The sequence below is a fragment of the Lutjanus erythropterus genome, chromosome 11 (genome assembly GCF_056507025.1).
Source record: "Lutjanus erythropterus isolate fLutEry1 chromosome 11, fLutEry1.hap2, whole genome shotgun sequence".
In the NCBI taxonomy this organism is placed as follows: Eukaryota; Metazoa; Chordata; class Actinopteri; order Lutjaniformes; family Lutjanidae; genus Lutjanus; species Lutjanus erythropterus.
The window spans coordinates 20339898-20363156 of record NC_139327.1 but is presented as its reverse complement, the minus strand read 5'-3'; the positions used below and the strand labels follow the sequence as shown (position 1 = coordinate 20363156).

The 23259-nt window shown below is 37.5% G+C and overlaps 2 protein-coding genes across 5 annotated transcripts; both read left to right on the top strand.

Annotated features, from left to right (window-relative positions):
* The first annotated feature begins 3356 nt into the window (after window positions 1-3356).
* On the top strand, window positions 3357-9984 carry pimreg (PICALM interacting mitotic regulator). Of its 2 annotated transcripts, XM_084731230.1 has the most exons (6): window positions 3357-3486; window positions 5160-5483; window positions 5700-6007; window positions 6169-6264; window positions 6911-6949; window positions 8850-8988. In XM_084731230.1, exons 2-5 carry the CDS (start codon window positions 5175-5177, stop codon window positions 6939-6941), a joined length of 744 nt encoding a protein of 247 aa, XP_084587356.1. In that variant the 5' UTR covers window positions 3357-3486; window positions 5160-5174; the 3' UTR covers window positions 6942-6949; window positions 8850-8988. The 2 variants fall into 2 exon arrangements, with proteins under 2 accessions (XP_084587356.1, XP_084587355.1); XM_084731229.1 differs by lacking the exon at window positions 6911-6949 and having other exon boundaries at window positions 8850-9984.
* A 1618-nt stretch (window positions 9985-11602) lies between these two features.
* On the top strand, window positions 11603-22467 carry cct8 (chaperonin containing TCP1, subunit 8 (theta)). Of its 3 annotated transcripts, none has more exons than XM_084731226.1 (16): window positions 11603-11761; window positions 13457-13547; window positions 13660-13739; window positions 13839-13988; window positions 14633-14813; window positions 14936-14997; window positions 15080-15217; window positions 16140-16318; window positions 16941-17007; window positions 17106-17193; window positions 17308-17423; window positions 18182-18253; window positions 18389-18553; window positions 19114-19233; window positions 20063-20191; window positions 22163-22467. In XM_084731226.1, exons 1-15 carry the CDS (start codon window positions 11702-11704, stop codon window positions 20168-20170), a joined length of 1677 nt encoding a protein of 558 aa, XP_084587352.1. In that variant the 5' UTR covers window positions 11603-11701; the 3' UTR covers window positions 20171-20191; window positions 22163-22467. The 3 variants fall into 3 exon arrangements, with proteins under 3 accessions (XP_084587352.1, XP_084587351.1, XP_084587353.1); XM_084731225.1 differs by having other exon boundaries at window positions 20063-20195; XM_084731227.1 differs by lacking the exon at window positions 20063-20191.
* The last annotated feature ends 792 nt before the right edge of the window (window positions 22468-23259 follow it).

Here is a 23259-nt window from a genome sequence, read left to right as displayed (position 1 = left end):
GTGGTCATCATATATACAGTTGATGTGCTTACTGTCTGAATGAGGGCTTTCATTGTGAAAGAAGCTGCTTAAATACGCATACACCTCTGAATCTCTTGTTAAGAATTGGCTTATTTGTGTCCTTTCTGTGTCATTTTGTTTCCACAAGGATTAGTTTGTGTGTAATTTAGATTTTTTTTATCCAACACTATAAGTAAAAATGGAAAAAAAAAAAAAAAAGCTGGTCTATTCAACATTCAGACAAAGGAAGACAAATTGTAGTTTTGATCATAAGCTGTACCTCTTGTATCTGTTTACCACTCCGCTGTCTGTAAGTGAATATGAAAATGTTTTTACAAGACAAGAGAACAAATAGATTAAAAGTTAAAGAAAAGTGCTTGTAAATGTCTGTTAAATCACAACATAATAAAACAAAATAGGCCGACATGACAAAGGTACCTCAATGCACTGGTGCATGAGAACATTTCATTTCAGGTCTGTAGTGACATCTGCTGGTCTTTTTTTTTTATTTTACTGCTTAACCACCATCACAACATTTTTGTGTAAATGTGCAAATAGAGACACAAAATGAAATATTAAAATGGGGGAAAGACAATATATGACAACTGAGCATCAGTATTTACTGAGCTTTTCTTGTTCTGTCGATGTCTATAGGTTGCAACAGGGCAGATTGTGTATTTATTATATGCAAATGTATTTAATCTGGGATTTGGATTGAGATTTAGAATCTATATTTCACGGAAGGACAAAAGAAGCATCAAGGTAAAGGTCTGAGTCACTGACCACATAAAACAACAAATCTAAAGAACAGTTTTTCAGGTGAACACAATCATCTTGCATCTCAGCCTGTAATATTGTTGACCAATTACATCTGTAATAATGAATGTTAATATAATGTGGTGATATTTTGTGTATAAATAATATGGAAAATGTTTATTCATACAGAAACATGTATGATGACCTAATAGTAAAAAGAATGCAGGGTCTTTTTCACTCAGCTGGCACAATCAAATAACTTCAGAGATTTGTGTCTCGACAGCAATGCAGCCTTAAACACAATAAAAACATGAATTTAAATGATCCCATGACAACCACAATTCCATACATTATTGTATTATTCAACAACCCCGTCCCTCCAGGATGTCAACAGGTTGTTTTTTGCAACCTAAAATGAAATTTCATGGCAGCTTTTCTAAAAAAAAAAAAAAAAAGAAAGAAAGAAAGAAAGAAAGACACTGTGATGCACGTTGCAATGTTGTCAGGTGTTTGGGGGTTTTTTTCTTGCAAAGAAATTGGGGAGCAAGTGAGCAAGTTTTGAATTTTTATTATTTTTTGTATAGTTCATTCAAATTCCTTACCAAAAAAGGCTCAGGGATACAAATAAATATGACAAAATATATAAGGTTGTGCAGAATTCACAGAGATTGACTGAATTTGCATTAACTGCTGCAATTGCATCCTCGCAGCTTCCTGGAGGGACTGAACTACTATAAACTGAACAGCATTAAATTGAGATGCATTTGTCATTTTCTTCTTATAGAGTATATATACATATACATATACATATATATATTTGTATATACATACATATTTAAATTAAACACAAGTCTATATACACTAAGGCAATAAAATACTACTAACCAGCCTCAAAGATTTCCATCTTGAATCAGCACCTTCCTAATGCCAAGTCAATAAAGACTGAACCTTATAAACCTCAAAAAGATAAGCTTTATTGCTGTATTAGACTGGCAAGGGATCTGTAAGGTGACTGGATACTTCTTAAAGGTTGAGTGATTAAAATGTGCAGAGATGTCTGTGAAGATTCTCAGCCATCCAGGTCATGGTATTCGTAGCAAGGGGTGTCGTGGGCAACTGGATTTGGTAAAGTTCATGAAGACGTTTCACCTCTCATCCAAGAGACTTCTTCGGTTCTGAAAAAGAATGTGCAGTTTTTTACCTGTTTTATTACACAAATGCAATGAATCTGCAAACAACGGGAAATCAAATGTTTTCAACTGTCAAATAAATGTAGAGACAATGTTGACATGACAACACAGTGACTGTAACCAATTATACTGTCTCACATCATAATCTTAAAAAAGATTGAATAATAAATGAGTAACATCAGTGGATAATTTGTTGTTTCAAATATTGTTTGGGCATTGTTGTTGTTGTTTTTTTTTAATTTTCAGCTTGACTGATTGCAATATAGGTCAATATCATGGATGTGGCCACAGATGAAATGTATTGTTCACTCCAAATAAATTCACAGCAAAGTCAGTCTAGCGTGCAGTGGTTTATGTTGATAATTTTACTTGAGATTTTCCTGTGACTGACCAGCATCTGATCCCTTTGGAGTTCTGTTTACTTATTGGTCAATATCAATTATAAGTAAGGTAAAGTTCTTTTTTTTTTTTTTTGGTTATGTGGAATTTTAAAAAATATATATATAATTAGTTGGATTAAAAAAAATTAATTAATTAATTAATTAAAATATCACCAGATAAAATGTTCTGCATCTCCATCCAAAATATATTGGAATACATAAAATAGAAAATTAGTGAGAAATTGTTGTTTTTTCTTTGTTAAGACCACAGAACATACCTATAATTAATACTCAGTTTAAATGTTTCCAGAGCTTGCTTTACAGGATATATTCTATGTAAAATTTCAAATAACACCTCTTTAATTTTCATGTTAATACAATATTTGTCTGACACATTTACCCTGGGGGAATACTGTTCTCTATAAGTGTATTCCTGATTTGTTTATTATGACACGTCTACATTTTTTAGGACATCTAACTCATCGATGAAAATATTCCTACTCCAGTTTGAGAACATGGCATCAGAGTTTTTCTAAACCTTTTGGTTCAACAGGTAATTAAAACTTTTTAAGTAATTCACCACAAGACAATTGTAATCCATCTTCATTCAAAAGTCACTGAACTTGAATTATATTGTTTTCTAACCATTTCTGGATAAACAGAGTTTTGTGTGTAAATTCGATATCTTTGTTGTTCTATATGTAGTATCTGTGTGGAGCAAAATTATGCTTATAGGCCAAGGTCCATGTTAATAGTACCTTATGAACATTAGGTAGTTTAATAGGTATTTTATCTATGGAATAGTTACATTTAAGAGGAAATTAAAACCCACTAACATGCCTAAATAAGTCATTAGGAAAGGTGTTCCATATTCAATATTGTTATTTAAAAATATATGAGGCAAGTAATTTTAAAGCTATTGTTAATAATCTCAGACTAATTTTAATCTGTCAATCATATTTTAGCGCCTGACGTTGATTTGCACGCTGGGACGTAACGTGTTACGTCATGAAGGAGCTCTGCGTGAAGGGCGTGGTGGTGGTGCATTTGCGTGCAGTCTGCGGTCCACCGCCAAATTCAAACAGTGAAAGAAAGAAAACACGGCAGCAGGCAGCTGAGACAGAGGACAGACAGATTCGTCTCAGAACTGGTACTTTAAGGTGAGTTAACGGTACGATAGACTGTTGGACAGCTGCTCTTGTTTTGTCTTTTCCAAAGTATCAACGCAAACTTAATTTTACCCAAGCTGATGTCTAACGTTAGCTAAAGCTGTTACTACAGAGAAGCTAACGGTGCCTTCATGATTAGCTACAGCCTTCTTTCTGTTGTTTCTGAATGAAGGCTTTTTATCGCTATCATTTCTAGAAGTTTCATTGTTTAGAGTGAGAAACCTCATTATCGGTCCCATTTGACGCCTAAGTGATAAATCACTGCTGTTGCTCCTCGGGCTTTGTTTTGAATGGAGCCAGAAGTTAGACAGGGCAGGGCAGCGGTCGTGTTTAGAAAGGAACCCTTTATTGGTGAAACTCTCGCGGGATTTGTACATTTTGTTTGTTCAATGCACATATTGTAAAAACTGCTTGTATTTTATAATGAGACAACAATGGTTAAAAGATGGATAAGTTTATGGACAGAAAACACTTGGTTAGGGTCAGGAAAAGTTCATTATTTGGATTAAAGATAATGAACACTCTCGCGAGAACGTGTGCGGGTCTGGGGTTCCCTTTCAAACACGACCCAGGGCAGCTTGCAAAGCAAGAAATCCGCATCGAACAATAGCCACGGAGCTTTCACTAACACGATTAACTGCAGCCTGATTGTACGTTTTGTTACGGGTCATTTCTTCATTTCAAGTCCTTTGTTCTTCAGCATTTTTCACATTTTTGTTCATAACAAATTATCGTGAAATCATTCCTTAATATACCTGCTACACTTGCAGTAGCCCAAGATTGTGAATAGTTAGACTTCTGTTGTAGGATATGGAAAACCCCCTCTTATTTGCTTCTGCACTATCTAATGTCACATAATCACCATTTTCATTTATTGGTTTATTTAACGGGGCAACCCGCATTAATAAACATTGCTGTAAATGTGTCAAAGTAAGCCAAGCGGCTATTTTTCATCTGTAGTCACCCTAAAAGCAGAATATAAGATTACATTTGCAAAGTTATTCATCATTTATTTATAATCATGCAGAACAATAATAAAATAACTGATTCATGTTAATAGAAACATAATTCAGGGCAATTTTTGTCAAGTACTAATTTAAACATGCAACAAAGAGACTCATAAAGCAACACTTGCAAAACACATAAATTACAGATATTATGAATAGAAAACATGGATAAAGCATGCCAAGTATATAAAAAACACAATCTGTCAGATGTAGCAAAACAGTTCATTCGTTTTAGTTTAGGTCTTAGTTTATTTCATCAAGTAATTATTTTCTCTATGTTATTGTCCTATCCATTTAGGTTGAAATTGGTCTTGATGTTGGGAAGGCAAATTTATGCATTGAAGATGCTAAAGTAATACGCATGTTTTAAAAATGTAAGTAGTAGAGATATTTGTGTTGAAATGTGGGTAGAAAAATAAATACTAAAGTACAGATACCTGAAAACTTTACTTAAGTACAGTAACAAAGTACATGCACTCCATTGCTGCCCTCTTTTGATTATCAAAATTGTTGCTACTACTACTTATCCTAAGGTCTGGAGTCATTGTCCAGCACTATTTTTGTTTTCTTATGCCTGTGTCAAGCACCTTTTAAAGATTTGTTTAAAATATATTACATAGTCTGCTGTTCTGTTGTCCCTTCACTCCCCTCCTGCAGGTGAGCTCAGTCAGTATGGCGTCATCAGTGATGGATGGAGTTGGCAGAGCTGTGGTGGGAGTCTGGCGGGCACATACAGTCCTGGATGAGTCTGACGGCCCAGACAGCTCACCAGAAGCCCCCGACCGTTTCCGCAAGCTCCGCTCCTCGACTTCACTCAACTCTCTGCGGATGTCATTGCGCAAGCGGCTCCCACTGCGCTCCGTCCAGACCAACTCCCTCCCAGAGAATCCGACATGGGAAGCCATGAAGGAGCAACAAAAACCCAACACAGTCCGCAAACTCACTCGCAGTGCTCGCAACTCCATCAGCGGAGTGTATCAGGTAGATGGATTGGTGTGGTTACTTTACTTCTTTTCATTTTTGATGCCATATGAATCAATGTCAACAATCATTGTAGCTATCAGTCTGACACTGACATGTACATCCCTCGTTAGTTAGTTTATGATATAAATACATGATAATCAATCAATTGGTGTGCTAATTTGTTCCCTCCTCATTATCTCTCTCTTCTTCTGTGTCCTTCTCTGCATAACCCAGAGGCTGCAGAGGACCAGAGAGTTTTCACGTGAAGAGTGTTTGGTAGAGACCCCAGGTCGGACATGCGATGGGGAAGAAGCTGGTGCATCGACTTCTCGCACGCCAAGACGTACGCCGGGCCGAGGTGCGACTCCCAGACGCACCCCCAGATCTACAGCCACACCTGGACGTACCCCTGGCTCTAGAGGACGAAGGACTCCTGAGGCTGGTGTACGGGGGGTGAAAACAGGAGGAGGCAGGAGGCAGCTGGTCCGCATGGCTGCTTTACGAAGTCCCTTTGCCTCCCCCAACACACACAACCAGAGGCTGTGAGTTTTCATAACCACCTGCACAGCTGTATTCATACATGATACAGCTGATATGTTTGTTTGTTTTTGGATTAGCCCTAAAGTTTTCAGATTTTAGTCTTTGTTTGCTGTAATTTCTGTGGTTTTCTCTACTCTGAATCTTTGTGTCTCTGCTGTAACAGAAAGTTTGACCAAGATTTGGAGTCGGTGTCCAGTGGACTGAGGAGGCTCAAACATCTGTCCAAGGCCTTTGATGACTTAATTGGCAGAGATGACAGGTAAATTGCCTTCATTCTGACTTAAATGTATTGACCACTAAGCTTTTTAATGTCTCTGTTCTTTAATTTTACTCTTAGTCGGGTGTGTTACTTGCATTTTGAGTGTAGTTAGTTTTTTTTCTAGTTGTAAGTGCACGAATGAAAGCATGTATGTGCTGTACATGAATAAAAGTGATGCGTGTGGTTTAGGGAGCCATCAGACCATTTCCTTTTATTCATCCATGTTCTGCATGGATGAGACCACAAGACAGTCCTCCCACCCAAAGAATCCCAATCTACAGCCCAGCTTGAGGCCCAGACTTCCTTCCCCTCCCCCCACATGTATTCTTCCCGGGCTGATTTGAAACTGGGTCTTCTGGTATTCGGATGAGGAGGGAGTGAGGGGGAGAGCGTGTGGGTGTGGGAAGTGAAGCCAGATGAAATGACAAAAATGCCCTTGACAGAGCTTGGAGTGAATTTGCATCACTTCCTGTGTTGACATTCAAAATGTTGACCAGCCCATAAGGAGACACACTGTGAACAGCAGAAAGGCACATTGACGGTGACCTTGTCCGTTCTCAGTGTGCATTACATGCAGCCATCTGCTTTCCTCGCTATATGAAAACTGGGAATTTAAAACACAAGTTTGTTTTTCTTCCTAAAACAGGCAGTTCAGCTATTCCCTAATGGTGGAGTAGGGAAGAAGGTAAATCATTATATCAAAACATTATGCTTCTAAACCCACCTAGCTGTGTAAACATCCAGTATGCTCTGAGTGTAACTAATTGTGCATGGCAGAGTTCTGAGTGCTGCATGAACTGCTGTGCTTATGAAACTGTGAGTGTCTCTGACCCATTGGAATGAAAAGCTGCTCTTCTGTGACTGATGAATAACTCACATTCTCACCTAACAGACTTACACTTCCTTTTTCCTTTAATACCGTTTGCTGTACATATGGATTTCTCATCCGTTGTCTTAACAATTGTGAAATACTTTGAACTTACTGGGGTATCCGCAAGTCTCGGAAATACCTTTTGAAAATCTCACATTATGCTATCATAATTAAATTTAGAAATGGACTTTAATACTTGTAATAATAAATGTTGCACAGTTTTGGAACTCTTAAAGGGTAATTTCAGTAGTTTTCAACCCCATTTTCCCATGTTTTTTTGTCCAAGTGACAGAAAGGGGGCAGCTATTTTTCAGTTTGGTCCAGTATTGAGGGAGAACGCTGCAGCTGGCAGAAGCAAAACTAAGTTTCAACATAATCCCTCTGGGCAGTTGCACACCGTCAAAGTGTGTTCACTAAAAGGGTTTGTTTTTTGCGACAGACAGGCTCAGGTTATTATTGTCTGACATTACGGGGTGACGAGCAAGAGGGAGGTCAGACATAGAGGCTGCAGGAAAAAACTACATGTAGCACCAGAGTATTTTCACATCCTCTGTGAATAAAAGGTTTATTTCAACCAAACAAAGTAGAGATTGTTGGAGCAGTGGAAAGACGAGCCAAGATGTTTTTGTTGAGTTTAAGTTTTTTTATGTGGAGTTTGAATGAAGATAAAGGTTATATCTGTATATTAAAATTACAGTTTTGCCAAGAAAGTCTGGTTAGTTGCTTTTTCTTGTTAAACAAAACATATCTGACTCTTTAAAAAGGTCTCTGTAAGGAGCATTTCTATAATGTTGTCAGACCTAACAATCTGAGCCTGTCAGTGGCAAAAACAAGCATTTTTAGCGTACTTGTACTTACTTTGCCGATGCACAGTTGCCTGGAGCATCTTCGTTTCATTTCTGCCAGCTGTAGTGCTCTCCCAGGACCAATTTCAAAAATTGTTGTGCCCATTATGAGGGATAATACAGTCCCAGTTGAAAAATACTGAAGTTATCCTTGAAAAAAATCTTGTTTCTGGTTGAGAAACATTGTTACCACAATTTAAGTAATTTCAAATGTTTTTAGTTGCACCTATAGAGGAGAAAAGTAAATTGATGATTAATTTAGTGCTATTTTCAATTTCTCACTAGTATTAATATAGCCTTAAAGTATTGAAAAAAAAAGTTCATGACATCTGCAGGCATTTTAATTACTAACTCTTTAGAGCCAGACCTGATATATTGGTTGGTCAATATTACTGGCAAACCATAGCTATATTGGTGTATATGTTGTCCAATATTTGCTAATATTAACACAATGCAGGTTGTTTTCAGTTCACATGGAGGGAAAATAGTGCCATTAATAATTTCATATAAAATAAATATATGAATATATATAACTTGTTTTTCTTTTTTTTTTGGTTTACATTCACACCATAGGTGTAAAAATATTAGTTACCAAGTTAGTGGCCCCTTATATTTTCTCAAATATCAGATTTCACACCACATAATTATATGTACTTTTTCTTCAAAAATGTTGTTTTACCAAAAAAGCATTTTTTACTGCATATTTGTCAACTTACCATATATAAATAATACCTGTTGATATATCTTGTGGAATATTTTTACCCTCTAACATGAGCATCCTGACCAGAAATCCAGTATGCGTCAGGCCTTATTACTCTCCCTCTGTTTATGCTTTCTGCAGTAATTGTTGTTCTCTCCTCTTTCTGCAGAACCAGTACAAGGGAACGTTCTGGAAGTGCGGTGATGAGAAAGTTGGACCCCAGCGGTAAACTCAGTCGCTCAAACCTCACACGTCGAGCCACAAACCTCTCAAACACACTGGGAGGTTGGGCCCACACAGCTGCGAACACTATCCGCAAACCCAACTGACCTACATGCATGTGTGTGTATGTAAAACGCAGGACCTTTTGTAGCCATGTTCCATGTTTATCATTTCCATCATTTTTGAGGTTTTACTGTTACATTTACATGTAGTGTTATCATGATACTGGGAGGCTGTCACATGGTGGCTTGTCTTCTTTTTATATCTATACTGTGTGTAATTAGCAGCATCCAAGTATCTCTTGTGTGTTTACATGTCTCAGGTTAGCTAGTTGTGGGTAAAATATCCTCATTGTAGCTGCCAAAGGGATTTTTGTATTGTGGCATATCTACCTATTATAGCTGCTACAACCAAATGTCTTAGTTACGTTTTCAAAATACTAATATTGTAGTTTGTGTTCTCACTCTGCATAGAAAGTTGTTTCTAGTTTCTGAAATTTACTTTAAAAGAAACGCTGCACAAGACCAAAATTGAATCTGTAGGACTAACACTAAACTTGCAGACAGAAGGGAGTTGCATTTTCCTCTATTTTACATGTATGCAATAATGTTACTAACATTTGTTATGTGTTTTTTTTATTACATTTGATTATGCCAAATTGTAAAGTGTATTTTCTATGAAAGGGGATGTTTTTTTTATATATAGCTGAGTCAGTATTTGGTTGGGATGTTTGTTCTTTGGGATCTTTCCTTGAGGTAGAGGTCAGCACTTTCAGTGGCCTGTGGATGATTCATGCACCAATACTGTACACATAAATCATTTGATTATGTGATGGGAGAAAATGTAATGACTCATTACCTGATGACAACGATAATGATGTTATTAAGCCATATTCAGCAGGTTATTAGTGTAGTGACTGTCAAACAAATCACCTTCAGTGAAGCAAAACACTCTTCTCCTCTCTGTCATTTCAATGTGTTGGTACCTCCTTCTCTGCAGTAATGAGAGAAATGGTGACATTGTGCCTAAAATGTGAAAAAAAGAAATCTCACAATAAACCTATAAGCTTCAACAACCCAAAAGTCATGTCTTTTTTGTTATTATTATTTTTATTATTATTACGCCACGTGGTAATTGCATAATACCTCCCTGTCAACATGCCTACATTGTCTGACGTTAAATGATATAGAGAATATTGTTCTTGTCAGTGATAATCAGCATATATTCACAGAATCATACAAATGTGAGTCAAATGTAGATTTAGAAATTCGGTGAAATAATGTGACAGGTTGCAGTGAGACAGGCTTTTTTTTTTTTTCTTGTTTGTCTGGTTGTTATTGCTGTTGCCATATTTTTCACCCATTGTTTGTACTCCAAAGGATACATTTAAAACACATCCTTATTTATTTATGTCATTTATGCAGTTTAGCCGTCCTGGCAAATTTTCAGCTGTAGTCTCTGGCTGGGTGTAATGATGACAACAAAAACAGAAACAGAAATACTGCACATATAACAGCGCACACCTCATGAAAATTAAGTGCTCTAAAATGAGGACAGCAATAAACTATATTTAAAAACTATTATATAATGTATTCAACAAATACTACTTACACTACTTGTATCTTTTGAATATTGTAATGTTTTGTCCACTACTGCAACAACTGTATTTTCCCATGCAAAGTATAACATGTTTGAGGTGCTTATACTTTGCTACTTTTTCTTTTCCTGACATTTTGTAACAGTTTATAAAATGTTACACTGTACTGTAAACAGTCTAACACTGGCTGCATCTGCTTTATATAAGGAGTGCTTTGGCTTTTATTTATTTATATTTATACTTTAATTTCTGTATTTGCACTTTTAGTACATTTTTAAATGCATGGGCTTTTTTGACTATTTCCAAATGGTAATTGTAGTTCTTTTAAAAGTAGGGATGAGTATTTTTTTAGGATTCTATTGATACCTATATCAATAGTGCTTACTGATGGGTTACTGATTTTTTACAATGATTCCTCAAAAGTGTGACATAATAGAGACGAACACGTTACTGTTAAAAATGACATCAGAGCACTGACACAGTAAACTTTCACTGGTATTTTTTAATTATTATAAATAACTATAAATTTAAAAATCCTTAATAGAGCAAAAATATGTATTTTGTCTTCAATTCTTTGTTTTGTTTTTTGTATTCACTGATTTCACTTTTTCTTTTCTACTTTTATATTCTTCATACAAACTACCAGTGTAACCCATTAATTCTGGGCATGATCGGTTTTTATGCCATTATATTGCTACTGTAACTTAAAAAAACATAAACAATATTATTTTAAAAAAATGTATATATACATATATACATGCATTGCTTCCCATCAAGCTTCCCAAATTAAAACAATCTGTGTTTGCTCCATTTTTTGTGTAGATAAGTTGATAAACCATGTTGGATTGAGTATTCAGGATTTCATACACTTAAATAAAATAGGATTAAGTAAAATAAAATAGAATGCCTAGAAAGTGTCTGTATACAAGCAATACAAGCCTAACAGTTCTGATCACCTTTTTTGGATATAAGATTAAAACAACAGCTCCACCAAGTCGTGAATCATGGTTATAGCCATATACATGTATGGTGGTGACAGCAGGTGAAACGATAATCGCTCTGTTTGTCCCTTGCTGTGAGCCGTCTTTAGCTCCACGCCTCGCTGAAATCGCTCCTCCTCTGTCTCTCCGGCTTTGTACCCAGAGCTGAACCCACGCCGCGGCTACCTTCTCCAAGATACCGGGGCTGCTCGACATCGGAAAATGGCTCTCCACGTCCCCAAAGCACCGGGCTTTGCCCAAATGTTGAAGGATGGCGCCAAGGTGAGGTTATATCAGTGTGCCGGGGTCGTTGTGTAGATTTGAGTTTGTGGTTTGTGAACTAGCATGCTAGCTAGCATTAGCCCCTGAGTTAGCACGCTCATCCAGTCATGTGGGAGAGTTCTAGAAGGAGCCAGGCCGCTCAGAGCTGATGGTCCCCGGGCTGTTAAGATGGACAAATTGCTGATTTCTGCGCCTTTTCATTGTCCTCGCCACCTCTTTAACATGGCCTACGTGTCTGCAGTGTTGTAGCTGCAGTGAAAACTGACTGTCAGACTGCAGTCACACCCCGTTAGCTTTTAGCTGTCTACTAGGGCTGAACCATTGATTGTCACCTCGGCTGAGTCAGGGATGCTGATGCTTCCTGTTTTGTGTTAGCTCACACATTTTACAGTGTCTGAAATTAATGCTTTAGTTTTTCTTCACCTGCTCCAATGGCACATCACTGAATATTTCTACCAAGCACCCATGTCTGCACACTTCTGAAATCGAAGTAGAAGGCTCGACTTGTAAACACTGAGTCATTGGTCCCTGACAAAAGAAACATTAAATATATCATGTTATCATGTCACATTAATCCCTGACTAATCTTAACTCAAGAATTGTTTTTTAATGATCGTGAATAATATTTATATATGAACATTTATCTTATATTTGGATAAGTGAGATGTGCTTCAACAATGGGATTGTCAATGGATGGATAAACTTAACATCCACTGTTAGAGCTGCAACAAGAAGTCACTTAAGTGACTGCTGTGAACTATTCTGATAACTGATTTATCATTTTAGAAATTTTCCTATTTCAGCTTTTTAAATGTGAGATTTGCTGCTTTTTGCCATTTATTTTAATACACAAAGAGTCTTTTGGATTGTTGGTTGACAAAGAAAGCAATTTGAAGATGTCATTTTTGTGTCTGGGAAACCATGATTTTAGCATTTTTAACTTGTTTTTTTACATTTTATAAATTAGACAACAAATTGTGAAAATGAGTGGGGGATTAATCAATAATGAAAATGATAAGTTGCAGCCCTAATCAAGTGAGCATTTTCCAAAAAAAAAAAAAAAAGTAAAGTTAGCACATCTCAGTCTTCAAGTTGAGGGGAACAAAATACTTATATTTCACTTGGTCATTTGGTTAACAACATAACCTGGGGTTCTCAAAATGCAGACCTTGGAAAAATGACAAGCCTCAAAGATTTTGTGGGGCCTGGGAATGTGACATGAAGCTTGGGATGTGCTACCTCTAATGTGATTCACATTACATCAACAGGCAATTTACAGTTATGAACAGCTGATCAATTTTCAGTATGGGACTCATTTTTGCTTGTTGTTGTCAGTTTATGATGTTGCTCACATCCTGCGCGCCTACAGAGATCTTGCAGCCCATTTGTCTCTACCATGTTTGAGGAGCAGGAGGCAAGGGGAAACAACTTGCTTCGACCATAGACCATACATTAAACAGATTTACAACCTATTTAATATACAGTGTGATCTATGGCTTTATGGCTCACTATTTGGACCACTCTACTTATTTTTACATACACAATGGCTACATATTGCTCCCTTTAACATCTTGATACAATTCGCGTTACATTAGTTACTAGCAATTATTTGTCTGACATGCACATTAATGCAATCTAATGCAGTTCTTTTGCAAAGTTGCAGCAGTTGAGTCATTATCTTGTTTTTTGATGCAGCACTTTTCAGGGCTTGAAGAGGCAGTCTTCCGTAACATCAGAGCCTGTAAGGAGCTTTCTCAGACCACGCGCACTGCTTATGGGCCAAACGGTAAGCGCTCTTCTTCAGAAGTAAGACATATTAAGTCTTTATTCGTGCTTCGTTCTGTTAAAATTTATATTGGAAAGACATGAGTCTTAATCATGACACTGTTTCCTCTCAGGTATGAACAAAATGGTCATCAACCACTTGGAGAAGCTGTTTGTCACCAATGACGCCGCAACAATTCTCAGAGAGCTTGAGGTGAGGGAACCTAATATTCTTGTGCAACATGCTGCTTAGTTTCACTCGTATATAAATCATCCCTGTAACTGTTTTCATGAATGTCGTTTTGTTTTACAGGTGCAGCACCCAGCAGCAAAAATGATTGTGATGGCGTCCCACATGCAGGAGCAGGAGGTTGGAGATGGTACAAACTTTGTCCTGGTGTTTGCTGGAGCTCTGCTGGAACTGGCTGAAGAACTGCTTAGGATGGGTCTGTCTGTGTCAGAGGTAAACAGATGTGATCACTGATCATCATTTTTTCAGTGGCACTTTTAAGTTATATCAGGTGTAACACAAAAAAACTCAAATGTTCTTTATAAAAGTCAGCTAAATATTAACAGTAAGCATCAGGCTGATAAGGTTTGTGTTGATTGGTGATCAGATCTTATAACAATTGAAAATTTTTTGTACATTTTCAAGTTATTACTCAAATTAAGAAGTTATTAAAGTAATCCTGAGAATCTGTGCTCTGCTGTGCATTTAGAAATGTGATAATTTATTTAATTCCATTCTGCATATGCCTGCTCACCAAAAATCTGCTGTGCTCCATTAGAGAATTTAACATTTTGGATTAGATTTGGATTGTGAATTAAATAATATCAACACAATGCTGTGATAATGTCGCACCAAGCACAAACGGACTTTGAATTAACACTCTTATTTGATCTATGCACCTGTCTGCACCGACTCCCTGCAGGCTCACATCTCAGCTGTGTCTGACAGGTGTAACCATGCCCTGAAGCATTTATTTACACATCCAATGTATTTTTTCTGACACAGGGAATTTGAAGGAAGAAAAATAACAAAAAATTGCAGCCAAAAATAAATCAATTACAGCAGGTGCTCAGTGTCCTCTTTCCTTTGTGCCACAGGTGATTGAAGGTTATGAGAACGCATGTAAAAAGGCTCTGGAGATCCTGCCAGACTGCGTATGTTCCTCTGCCAAGAACCTCCATGATGTCAATGAGGCAACGTCACTTATTCGTACAGCAGTCATCAGTAAACAGTACGGCAACGAAGACTTCCTCGCCAACCTCATCGCACAGGCCTGTGGTGAGTCAGCAATCGAGACTACCTGAACCATACTGGAGCTGTCAGCTGGCAAAGATAATTAACTTGATGACAGTTTCATTTTGTATTTCACTGACTTTCTTCTTTTCTGGTTTGTGCTGCAGTGTCCATCTTCCCAGAGTCCGGCAATTTCAATGTTGATAACGTCAGAGTCTGCAAGATTTTGGTAAACAGCTTTATCCATTAAATATATTCTGCCTGTGTGTGTTGTTTGCTTCTAAGTTAATGTTTTTGTGTTTTTTTTCCAGGGTTGTGGCGTGACAGCGTCCTCCATGCTTCATGGCATGGTGTTTAAGAAGGAAGCAGAGGGAGACGTCACATCAGTTAAAGATGCCAAGATCGCTGTGTACTCCTGTCCATTTGACTGCACAGTGACAGAAACTAAGGTAATGAATATTTAAGTCTGCCTTTGGTGCTATAGAGAAAATATTACCAACAAGAACTACAATTTAAGAAACTTCAGTTTGAAATACTCTAATATTTTGTAAAGTTTAGGTGAGTTTTGTATGTGGCCTAAAATATTTGGCTCTATGATCTGAATCTTGTTCACCTCTCCAAAATGAAGAGACACAAGCGGTTTTTGTTGCAAAACTAAGCTTACTAAACAAATATTGAGTATTATTTGTCCCCTACCTTTTCAGGATTTAAGATATAGAGTGATTAAAAATAAAATTAGTAGAGATGCACCATATGGATTTTTCAGCCGATACCAAAAAGAGAATGGATAATTTCACATTTTTGTATTGTGTAAAGAAGTTCATAGAAGCTGTAGTTTATGCACCTGAAGGCTAAAGGCTCAGATGTAGTGAGCAAAGATGGATGATTTAATATTAAATAGTTCTGCCTGAACCAAATCTAATCGACACCACACCACAGAAGAAACAAAAAAACAGTCTGATGCTTCAAATGTTCATTAATCTTTTCTCAGAAAATTCATCAGAAATCAACAAATGTACTCATACTTTTCTAGAACATTTTGCCTAAGAATTAAATGCTTTGATGTAAGCTGTCAAATCATTATCAGAATAATAATTGATATAAATTTCCACTATGTATTGTGCATCCTTAATGATTAGTGTTGAGCTCCGTACAGTATGGAAAACTGCAGATATAAATAATAAGTGAATGCTTCATCATGGTCCTGGTACACTACATGACCTACTGACTTACCTTAATGTTATCAATAACACTTGATGAGTCAAAATGTGAAAATGATCTATTGTCAGGTGTAATATTGTTATTGTGTTGTTTTGTTACTTGTAAAGTTGGGGTATGTACTGAATAATTTTGGTCTTATCTGTCTTGTAGGGCACAGTGCTGATCAACAACGCACAGGAGCTCATGGACTTCAGTAAAGGAGAGGAGGATATGATGGAGGCTCAGGTGAAGGCCATTAAGGAGGCTGGTGCCAACGTGGTGGTAACTGGAGGGAAAGTGGCTGACATGGCGCTGCACTATGCCAACAAATACAAGCTCATGGTGGTCAGGTAAGACGGAGGTGATCTCTGATAATCCAGATAAGTCTTAATTAACAAGCGCTAGTGTTTATCAGAGCTAGCAGGGCAAGAGTTTTCTCTTTCAAAATGAAACCTTTAATGAAAATGACTTTCACCAAAAACATACAGTTTGAGTGAAATGGACAGGAGAGAGTGGTCTGTAGTATTGGTGATGTTTTTACCAAATGACCTTAACACACACCTCCACCCTGTGTTACTGTCAGGGTATTGTGGTATATGTGCTGGTTTTACATGAGAGAGGATGGCATTTTGTTTGTGTCTTAAGTGAAGGATTGATCAAAAAGAGGGAGAGAGAGATTGATTTTATCATGCATGTTACATACAATAATCTGATTTCCCCTCAGGGGATTAATAAAGCTTTTTCTTAATCTTGCTTAATCATGCTGGCTAAAGATCAGCAGTGACTTTGTGATATCGACAAATATTGTTGTCCAAAGAACTGATATACACTGTAGTTTCATATTGGGATGGAACTTTTAATTTACACCCCTAATGACAATACTATTATTGTCGTGTTATTACAAAGTCTTTAAGGTAGTATACCTGTATGACTGTGTACTCCCCAGCCCTAAATACTCCTTTTCCCCATCAGGCTCAACAGCAAATGGGACCTCAGGAGGTTATGCAAGACTGTAGGAGCTGTAGCTCTACCCAGGATGGTGAGTGTCGTCATGCTTTGTTCACATCAGGTACATGAACCACAATAAAGTGGACCTTTTATATTATGTATAATAAAAATGGTTTTCTGCTTTCTTAGACTGCTCCAACTCCAGAGGAGATGGGTCACTGTGACAACGTGTACCTTACAGAGGTCGGGGACACTCAAGTGGTGGTCTTCAAACATGGTAAATAACTCTTTGCTCCAGTCTTTTGAGGCCTGATTTAAAAACCTGATCTTTGCTCCACATGAGTTTTAGGCTCAAATGTCTAATTTTCTTGGTCTTTGTTTGTTTAAACAGAGAAAGAAGATGGTGCCATCTCAACGGTGGTGATCAGAGGCTCCACTGACAACCTGATGGATGACATTGAGAGGGCTGTCGATGATGGAGTCAACACCTTCAAAGTTCTGGTCAGGGTAAGTCAACACAATGAACCACTGTAAGAAATTTGTCAAAGAAAATTGAATAGAATTTTGAAAAAGAATAGGATCAACATGCTAAGTCAAAAGTATTGCCTTTTGTGCCTTGTATTTTTCTCAAGGAGCAGTTATTAAAAGTTGTTTGACTGATTTGAGGGACTTGTTGATACTTAAATGAATGACCTATGATTATTCATACACATAGCCACTCATAAAACCATGTACATGTTGAAAGAGCAAATATTTTTTATTGAACTCATTTTATGCCTGCTGAGTCTTGGAATTTGATGAATCCTTATTTTTTTTCATGTTCACCAAAATAGGGGTGTATCTACAGGTTTTTATTAAAACACAGCTTAACCCACTAAAAATAAGTGGACCCATTTGCTTTTTTTCCTGATGTGTGCTGGAAAGCTTCATGTCTGTACAGGAGAACAGAGAGAAAGCTGTTTTTAAAAGTCTGCGTGTTCAGCTCTCAGTAGTTTTGTAGCTTCTAACTAAATCTCTGTGGTTTGAGATTTAGTTTCCCTCTGGTATTGCTGTTTGTACTTTCAGGTTTCTGCTTTATTTTACTGTGTGTTTGCTTTCAGTTTTTACTACAGATGAAAACCCAACATGTCCTGTTTTTGCTGCTTCGTAATAAAGGCCTTTAGATAACATATTATATAACAGGGGACTTTTATTGTGAAGAATTTGTAGGATGTTTATTTGGCTTCCACAGCAGCTACAGTTTCTGTGTTCTTTACCATCTTTAGGACAATCGACTGATACCTGGAGCCGGAGCCACTGAAATTGAACTGGCCAAACAGCTCACCTCATATGGAGAGGTATGCAGATTTCAGTGCATTACCTGAACTGTACAAGGTTCAGATTCACGCCTCTCCCCTTTGTTTTGCCCTTTGTGTCTTCCTGCATCACCGGCTGATAAATTGACCTCTTTATGTTTTTTCTCCCCTCTGTAGTCCTGCCCGGGTCTGGAGCAGTATGCCATTAAAAAGTTCGCTGAAGCCTTTGAGGCTCTGCCACGTGCACTAGCCGAGAACTCTGGTGTGAAGGGAAGTGAGCTCATTTCTAAGATGTACTCTGCACATCATGAGGGAAACAAGAACATGGGTTTCGACATTGAGGTGTGTATGACTTTTAGGATTTAGAGTTACACTGTCTAAAGAATCCATCCACGTCTGTCCTGTTATTAACTCAGTCTGCATGATAGGAAAAGAAATAGACGAGAGCCAAACAACTTTCATAAGTTTTTAAAATGCTGTGACTGAGACTTTTACTTATCAAATGTCAGTGTATTAGCTATGGCATATGCCAGTGCCTCAAATTTGGAGAAGCAGAGAGGAGAACCAGTACAGAAGCCAAGCAATTTACTACACTATATTTTCACTGCTTTACTTTGTCACCAGACAGCATCTTCTGATTGGAAACTGCCGTTAAGACAAACACCACTCTCTCAAAATCAACCAAATCAGTCAATAATGACATATAAGATGCGAAAATGTAGCCTGTCGCTGTTGATGCTTAATCATGCACGCTTACCTTGTGGCTAAATACAAAAGTTCACACCACCTCTCAGTTTTCCTAAAATGGAGTGCAACCCATTGCATGTATTTTTGGATGTGCTTAACTGCGTGTGTCTGCGTGTTTCTGATGACTGATTGTGTGGCTATGATGTCATATTTAGGCAGACGCACCTGCTGTGAAGGACATGCTTGAAGCCGGAATTGTGGAACCTTACCTGGTCAAACACTGGGGCATCAAACTGGCCACCAACGCCGCCATCACAGTACTGAGGGTTGACCAGGTGTGTACACAAACACAAATACTCATGGCACACACACATCCACACCATTATCATCATCATAAGAATCCATAAAGAAGGTGTTGTTCAACTTCCAATCTCTGGACGAGACTTACTGTCAACAAATGTTATTGCAAGACCTAAACAACATGTGAGTCTCTAAATACTTTCTGACTCTCCTACCTGGTGTGTTTAACTTGGCCCCAAGCCCATTCACTCCAAATGAAGATGCAAGTCTTTAAAAATTAGTCATGAATTTAATTTAATATACATAAAACCATGCAATAACATTTTAAAATCAATTCAGAATCTCACACAGGGCCTGCACAGGAATGATGTGATCATGCTTCTTTGTCTCTCTAATGAATCAAGCAGCACCATTTTGGAGACAGTGGAGAGAGCCCTGACTGATAATAGAAGAAGAAAAGAAGAATAGATAAAAACATGTACAAATGTTCGTAGAGCCGCAATAAATAGAAATGTCTTATTTTAGAGATGATCTTGAGTTGGAAGAGGCATGAATAAACATTTCAGAATTTTGAAATATCACAGCAGAGGATATCATCAAATACAAACATACATTCATGTTATAAACATGGCAAACCATATCTTTATCTGTGGTGTGGAGCAGATACAGGTGCAACACACTAAACTGGTGAGGATTCATGTCTTTACATTCAAGAGTCTGTGTCTTGACAGAGAATACAGCTTCAACATTTTCCTGTCTATGTGTCCTCTGAAATTCAGCAGGTGAAGTGTTAATAGGAGAGTCTGTCTGAAACGATAGTCTCCGGGTAGTTAATGTTAGTGTGTGTGTATATGTGCGGTGCAGATCATCATGGCTAAGGCTGCAGGGGGACCCAGAGCTCCCAAGCAGAGGGGCCATTGGGACAAAGACGGCTGGGAAGAGGAGCCTGATAATTTTGAAACTCACCATTAGAGGGAGCACACACTCCCCTCTGTCAGTAGGTTCTGGAATGAGCGTGTGTTTTTGACTCACTCAGATGTACTCACTCGCTCACCGGACGCTGAAGTTGTGTGAAATGTTTGTTCTTCTGCCTGTCACTACTAACACTGGGTGTGATACACAAGTCACTGCAAGGAAATGTAGTCCCACTTCACAGGTGTCTTTTTTGTGTGTGTGTCACGGACAGTGGACAAAATCACTCGCAGAGAACTGATACAGAATGGTTTGATAGCATGCTGCATGCACTTATGAACTCTTTTCTTTGCAGTGGACATCCTCAGGCAAGTGATGAATTTAAAATGTTGCATGTAACATGATCTAAAGATGCAGAACTCGATTCTGAAGAAAGACGGTTGATTGTAGAGACTCATCCACAGGTTGTCAAATACTGAGGTTTTGCATTGGGAATCATCGTTACCAATCCTGTATTCATTGGCTTTCAGAATAATTGGAAAAATTAGCTTCTGGGAAATTACTGTAAATGTCAAGTCAAAATCAACAATACTAAAAGTCAGGGAAAATTTTGTTGCACGTGTTGTTTGACGTTATACAGAGAAATATGGGTGCCTAGTTATAGTTAAGTCAGGGTGCAAGATTAGTAATGCAGGAAAAGATTCTTCTTGCAATGTAGAGCCTTCGGTTATGCTCAACAAAGCTGCTTGTTCACTGTAAAGCTCAGTTTATTGGCCTGTCAGGAATCAGAGCATGTTTAATTATACCATGAGGCTAATCATACCAATAACTAACAGCAGTCAACATCAGCCAACTTGACCGTTTTTTGCAGTTACCTAGTGTTTCTCTAATCACACTGAAGTTGGAAGAATGACTTTCCAACTTGGGAAATGGGATTATCCAAGGAATGCATGAATGCAAAAAAATTAAACATGTAGATGAGATGAGATGCAGGGCTTCCCAGACTGAAGTGGCTTTTGTTGTCTTGAGGACATTTTCCTAGTAAGATCAAATTACTGTGAAGCCATTTTACTTCATCAAGAAGAAAGCTTGACTCTCTGGATTCCAAGGTTATTGACAAAACCTGAAGAAAATCCCAGATGAGTCAGTTTCTCGTGTGTTTCATTGTGCTACCAGAGCTTCGACTGCTGCTCCCCATGATTTTTACTAAGGGGCAGTAAAGCTGCTCCGACTACATTAGAGGTCTCAGTGACGTTTCCATTTATTTTTTGAAGTTGCAGCAAATATGGGGATCATTAGAAGTCTTACAATTTTGTCCTCACTGGCTCAATTTGAAAAGATTTTGTTAAATATACAGAGTGAAGAGTGAACTGTTGTGCATCATTGAAACTAACTGGAGGGTTTTTTCACTCCTTTAATGGCATTTTACTTATTTATATTGTATTTATTTATTTCATTGCATTCTTCCATCGTAGCATACACATCCACATACGAGCCCATCAATATTTAATCACTGCAAATAGCCTTCTTTAGTTTCTGTATTGATTTAAATCACCTCATACTTGAAATATAGTCCGAAGTCATCATTTGAGCACATACAACAATTGTTGTTAGAAACTGAGATAATTTATCCCGGCCTTGACAAAGAAAACACTATTTTTTATCATAAGTGTGTGACTTTATAATCTCAGAAGATTTGAATTTTTTCTTAAATGTCTGATTCTTTTCCTAAATTTACCACCAGTTTGTCAGAATCGTAAATTTACAAACATTACCCCACTCTCCCCCGCAACATCTTTTTATGCTTTCATAATTTTAAAGAATTATGGATGTCCTTGATTAAATCCACACACATGAACAAAATAGGTCTGTTTTTTTAAAATAACCTTTTAACCAAATTCAGTATGTGTTTGAGTTATTTCTTTTTAATACCTTGCAGGAAGTTGATAACCACCCTGCCTCAGAGCCCACAGCCTGCTGTGTGGATCTCAGTGTTCTTGATTTCCAGTCAGAAAGTGACTGACTTACTGACTGATGTATTTCCACTTTCAGATCATCATGGCCAAACCAGCAGGGGGACCCAAAGCTCCACAGGGCAGGAAGGACTTTGACGACGATGACTGAATGTGATGCTGTCCAGCTGATGCTCCTTTCACCCTGAATGCTCCCACATCGTGGATTCCCAACAAAACCTTTTCTACTTGTTTATTTAAAGCTCAACAGTTTGGTTTGTTTTGTAGAAATGGCCACACATTGGTTAACATAAGTCATATGTTGAAAGTGAAATGTTTGGATGGCACTGTTTGCTTTTTATGTTCTTAGTCCCAAATAAAAGGCACTTGCGCTGTCACACCATGGTTTGGATTCTGTTTTGAGTTTGCGTCAGTCAGTCATGATGTGTAATTAGAATGCGTGAGCATTGAGTGATTTTGGTTCAAGTTTTAGAGCTTGATCATAGATTTTAAAGGGCCAATTCACCCTAAAATCAAATAAATATTTTCCTCTTACCTGTAGGTGCTGTTTATCCATCTAGATTGTTTTGGAGATATCTGCTGTAGAGGCATCTGTCTTCTCTCCTTCTCTCTTTGATGCTCAGAGCGCCAAAAGTACATCTGAATAACTCCATAGTGATGTGTCTTTGCAGAAATCATGACCCTATTATTCAAAATAATCTACTTTCTTCTCTGCTAACTCAGTGGTAATAATCTTCCATCGTGATGCAATATTTGTCACAATAAAAAAACAAAAATAATGACTTAAAATGTCCTATATTAATATTTGAGTACAGTGTTTTTGTTCCTGTAAAAATTTGTTTTTCCTTTGTCTACTTGTCTGAATCACCTACTCTGAATTTCGAATATCTTACCTTACAAATAACCCCCATATTATAATTTTAAAAAAAACACTAAAACTAAAAATAAAACGCCATACAAAAATTAAATTGAAATGAGTAAAGCCACTGCTGAATCTGACAGTAAACAGAATAAAAAAAAAAAAAACTTTGAAGAGAAGTAAAAAAACTGATGAAAAATACAAATCTAGTAACTCTGCTCCCTGCTTATGCTACGAACATGCATGAATTAACCTTTGATGATGCCGCTGGGTTTTTCTCTGAACATCATGTTGAGGCAGCAGAAATTATGCATGCA

What these genes read in the sequence shown, in the direction of transcription:
- cct8 (XM_084731226.1), top strand. Translation starts at nt 11,702, where the DNA reads ATGGCTCTCCACGTCCCCAAAGCACCGGGCTTTGCCCAAATGTTGAAG. An exon ending in TGTTGAAGGATGGCGCCAAG is followed by an intron (nt 11,762 to 13,456) that starts GTGAGGTTATAT and finishes TTTTTGATGCAG; the next exon opens with CACTTTTCAGGGCTTGAAGA. An exon ending in CAGTACTGAGGGTTGACCAG is followed by an intron (nt 19,234 to 20,062) that starts GTGTGTACACAA and finishes TGTGCGGTGCAG; the next exon opens with ATCATCATGGCTAAGGCTGC.
- pimreg (XM_084731229.1), top strand. Translation starts at nt 5,175, where the DNA reads ATGGCGTCATCAGTGATGGATGGAGTTGGCAGAGCTGTGGTGGGAGTC. An exon ending in CCATCAGCGGAGTGTATCAG is followed by an intron (nt 5,484 to 5,699) that starts GTAGATGGATTG and finishes TGCATAACCCAG; the next exon opens with AGGCTGCAGAGGACCAGAGA. An exon ending in AACACACACAACCAGAGGCT is followed by an intron (nt 6,008 to 6,168) that starts GTGAGTTTTCAT and finishes CTGCTGTAACAG; the next exon opens with AAAGTTTGACCAAGATTTGG.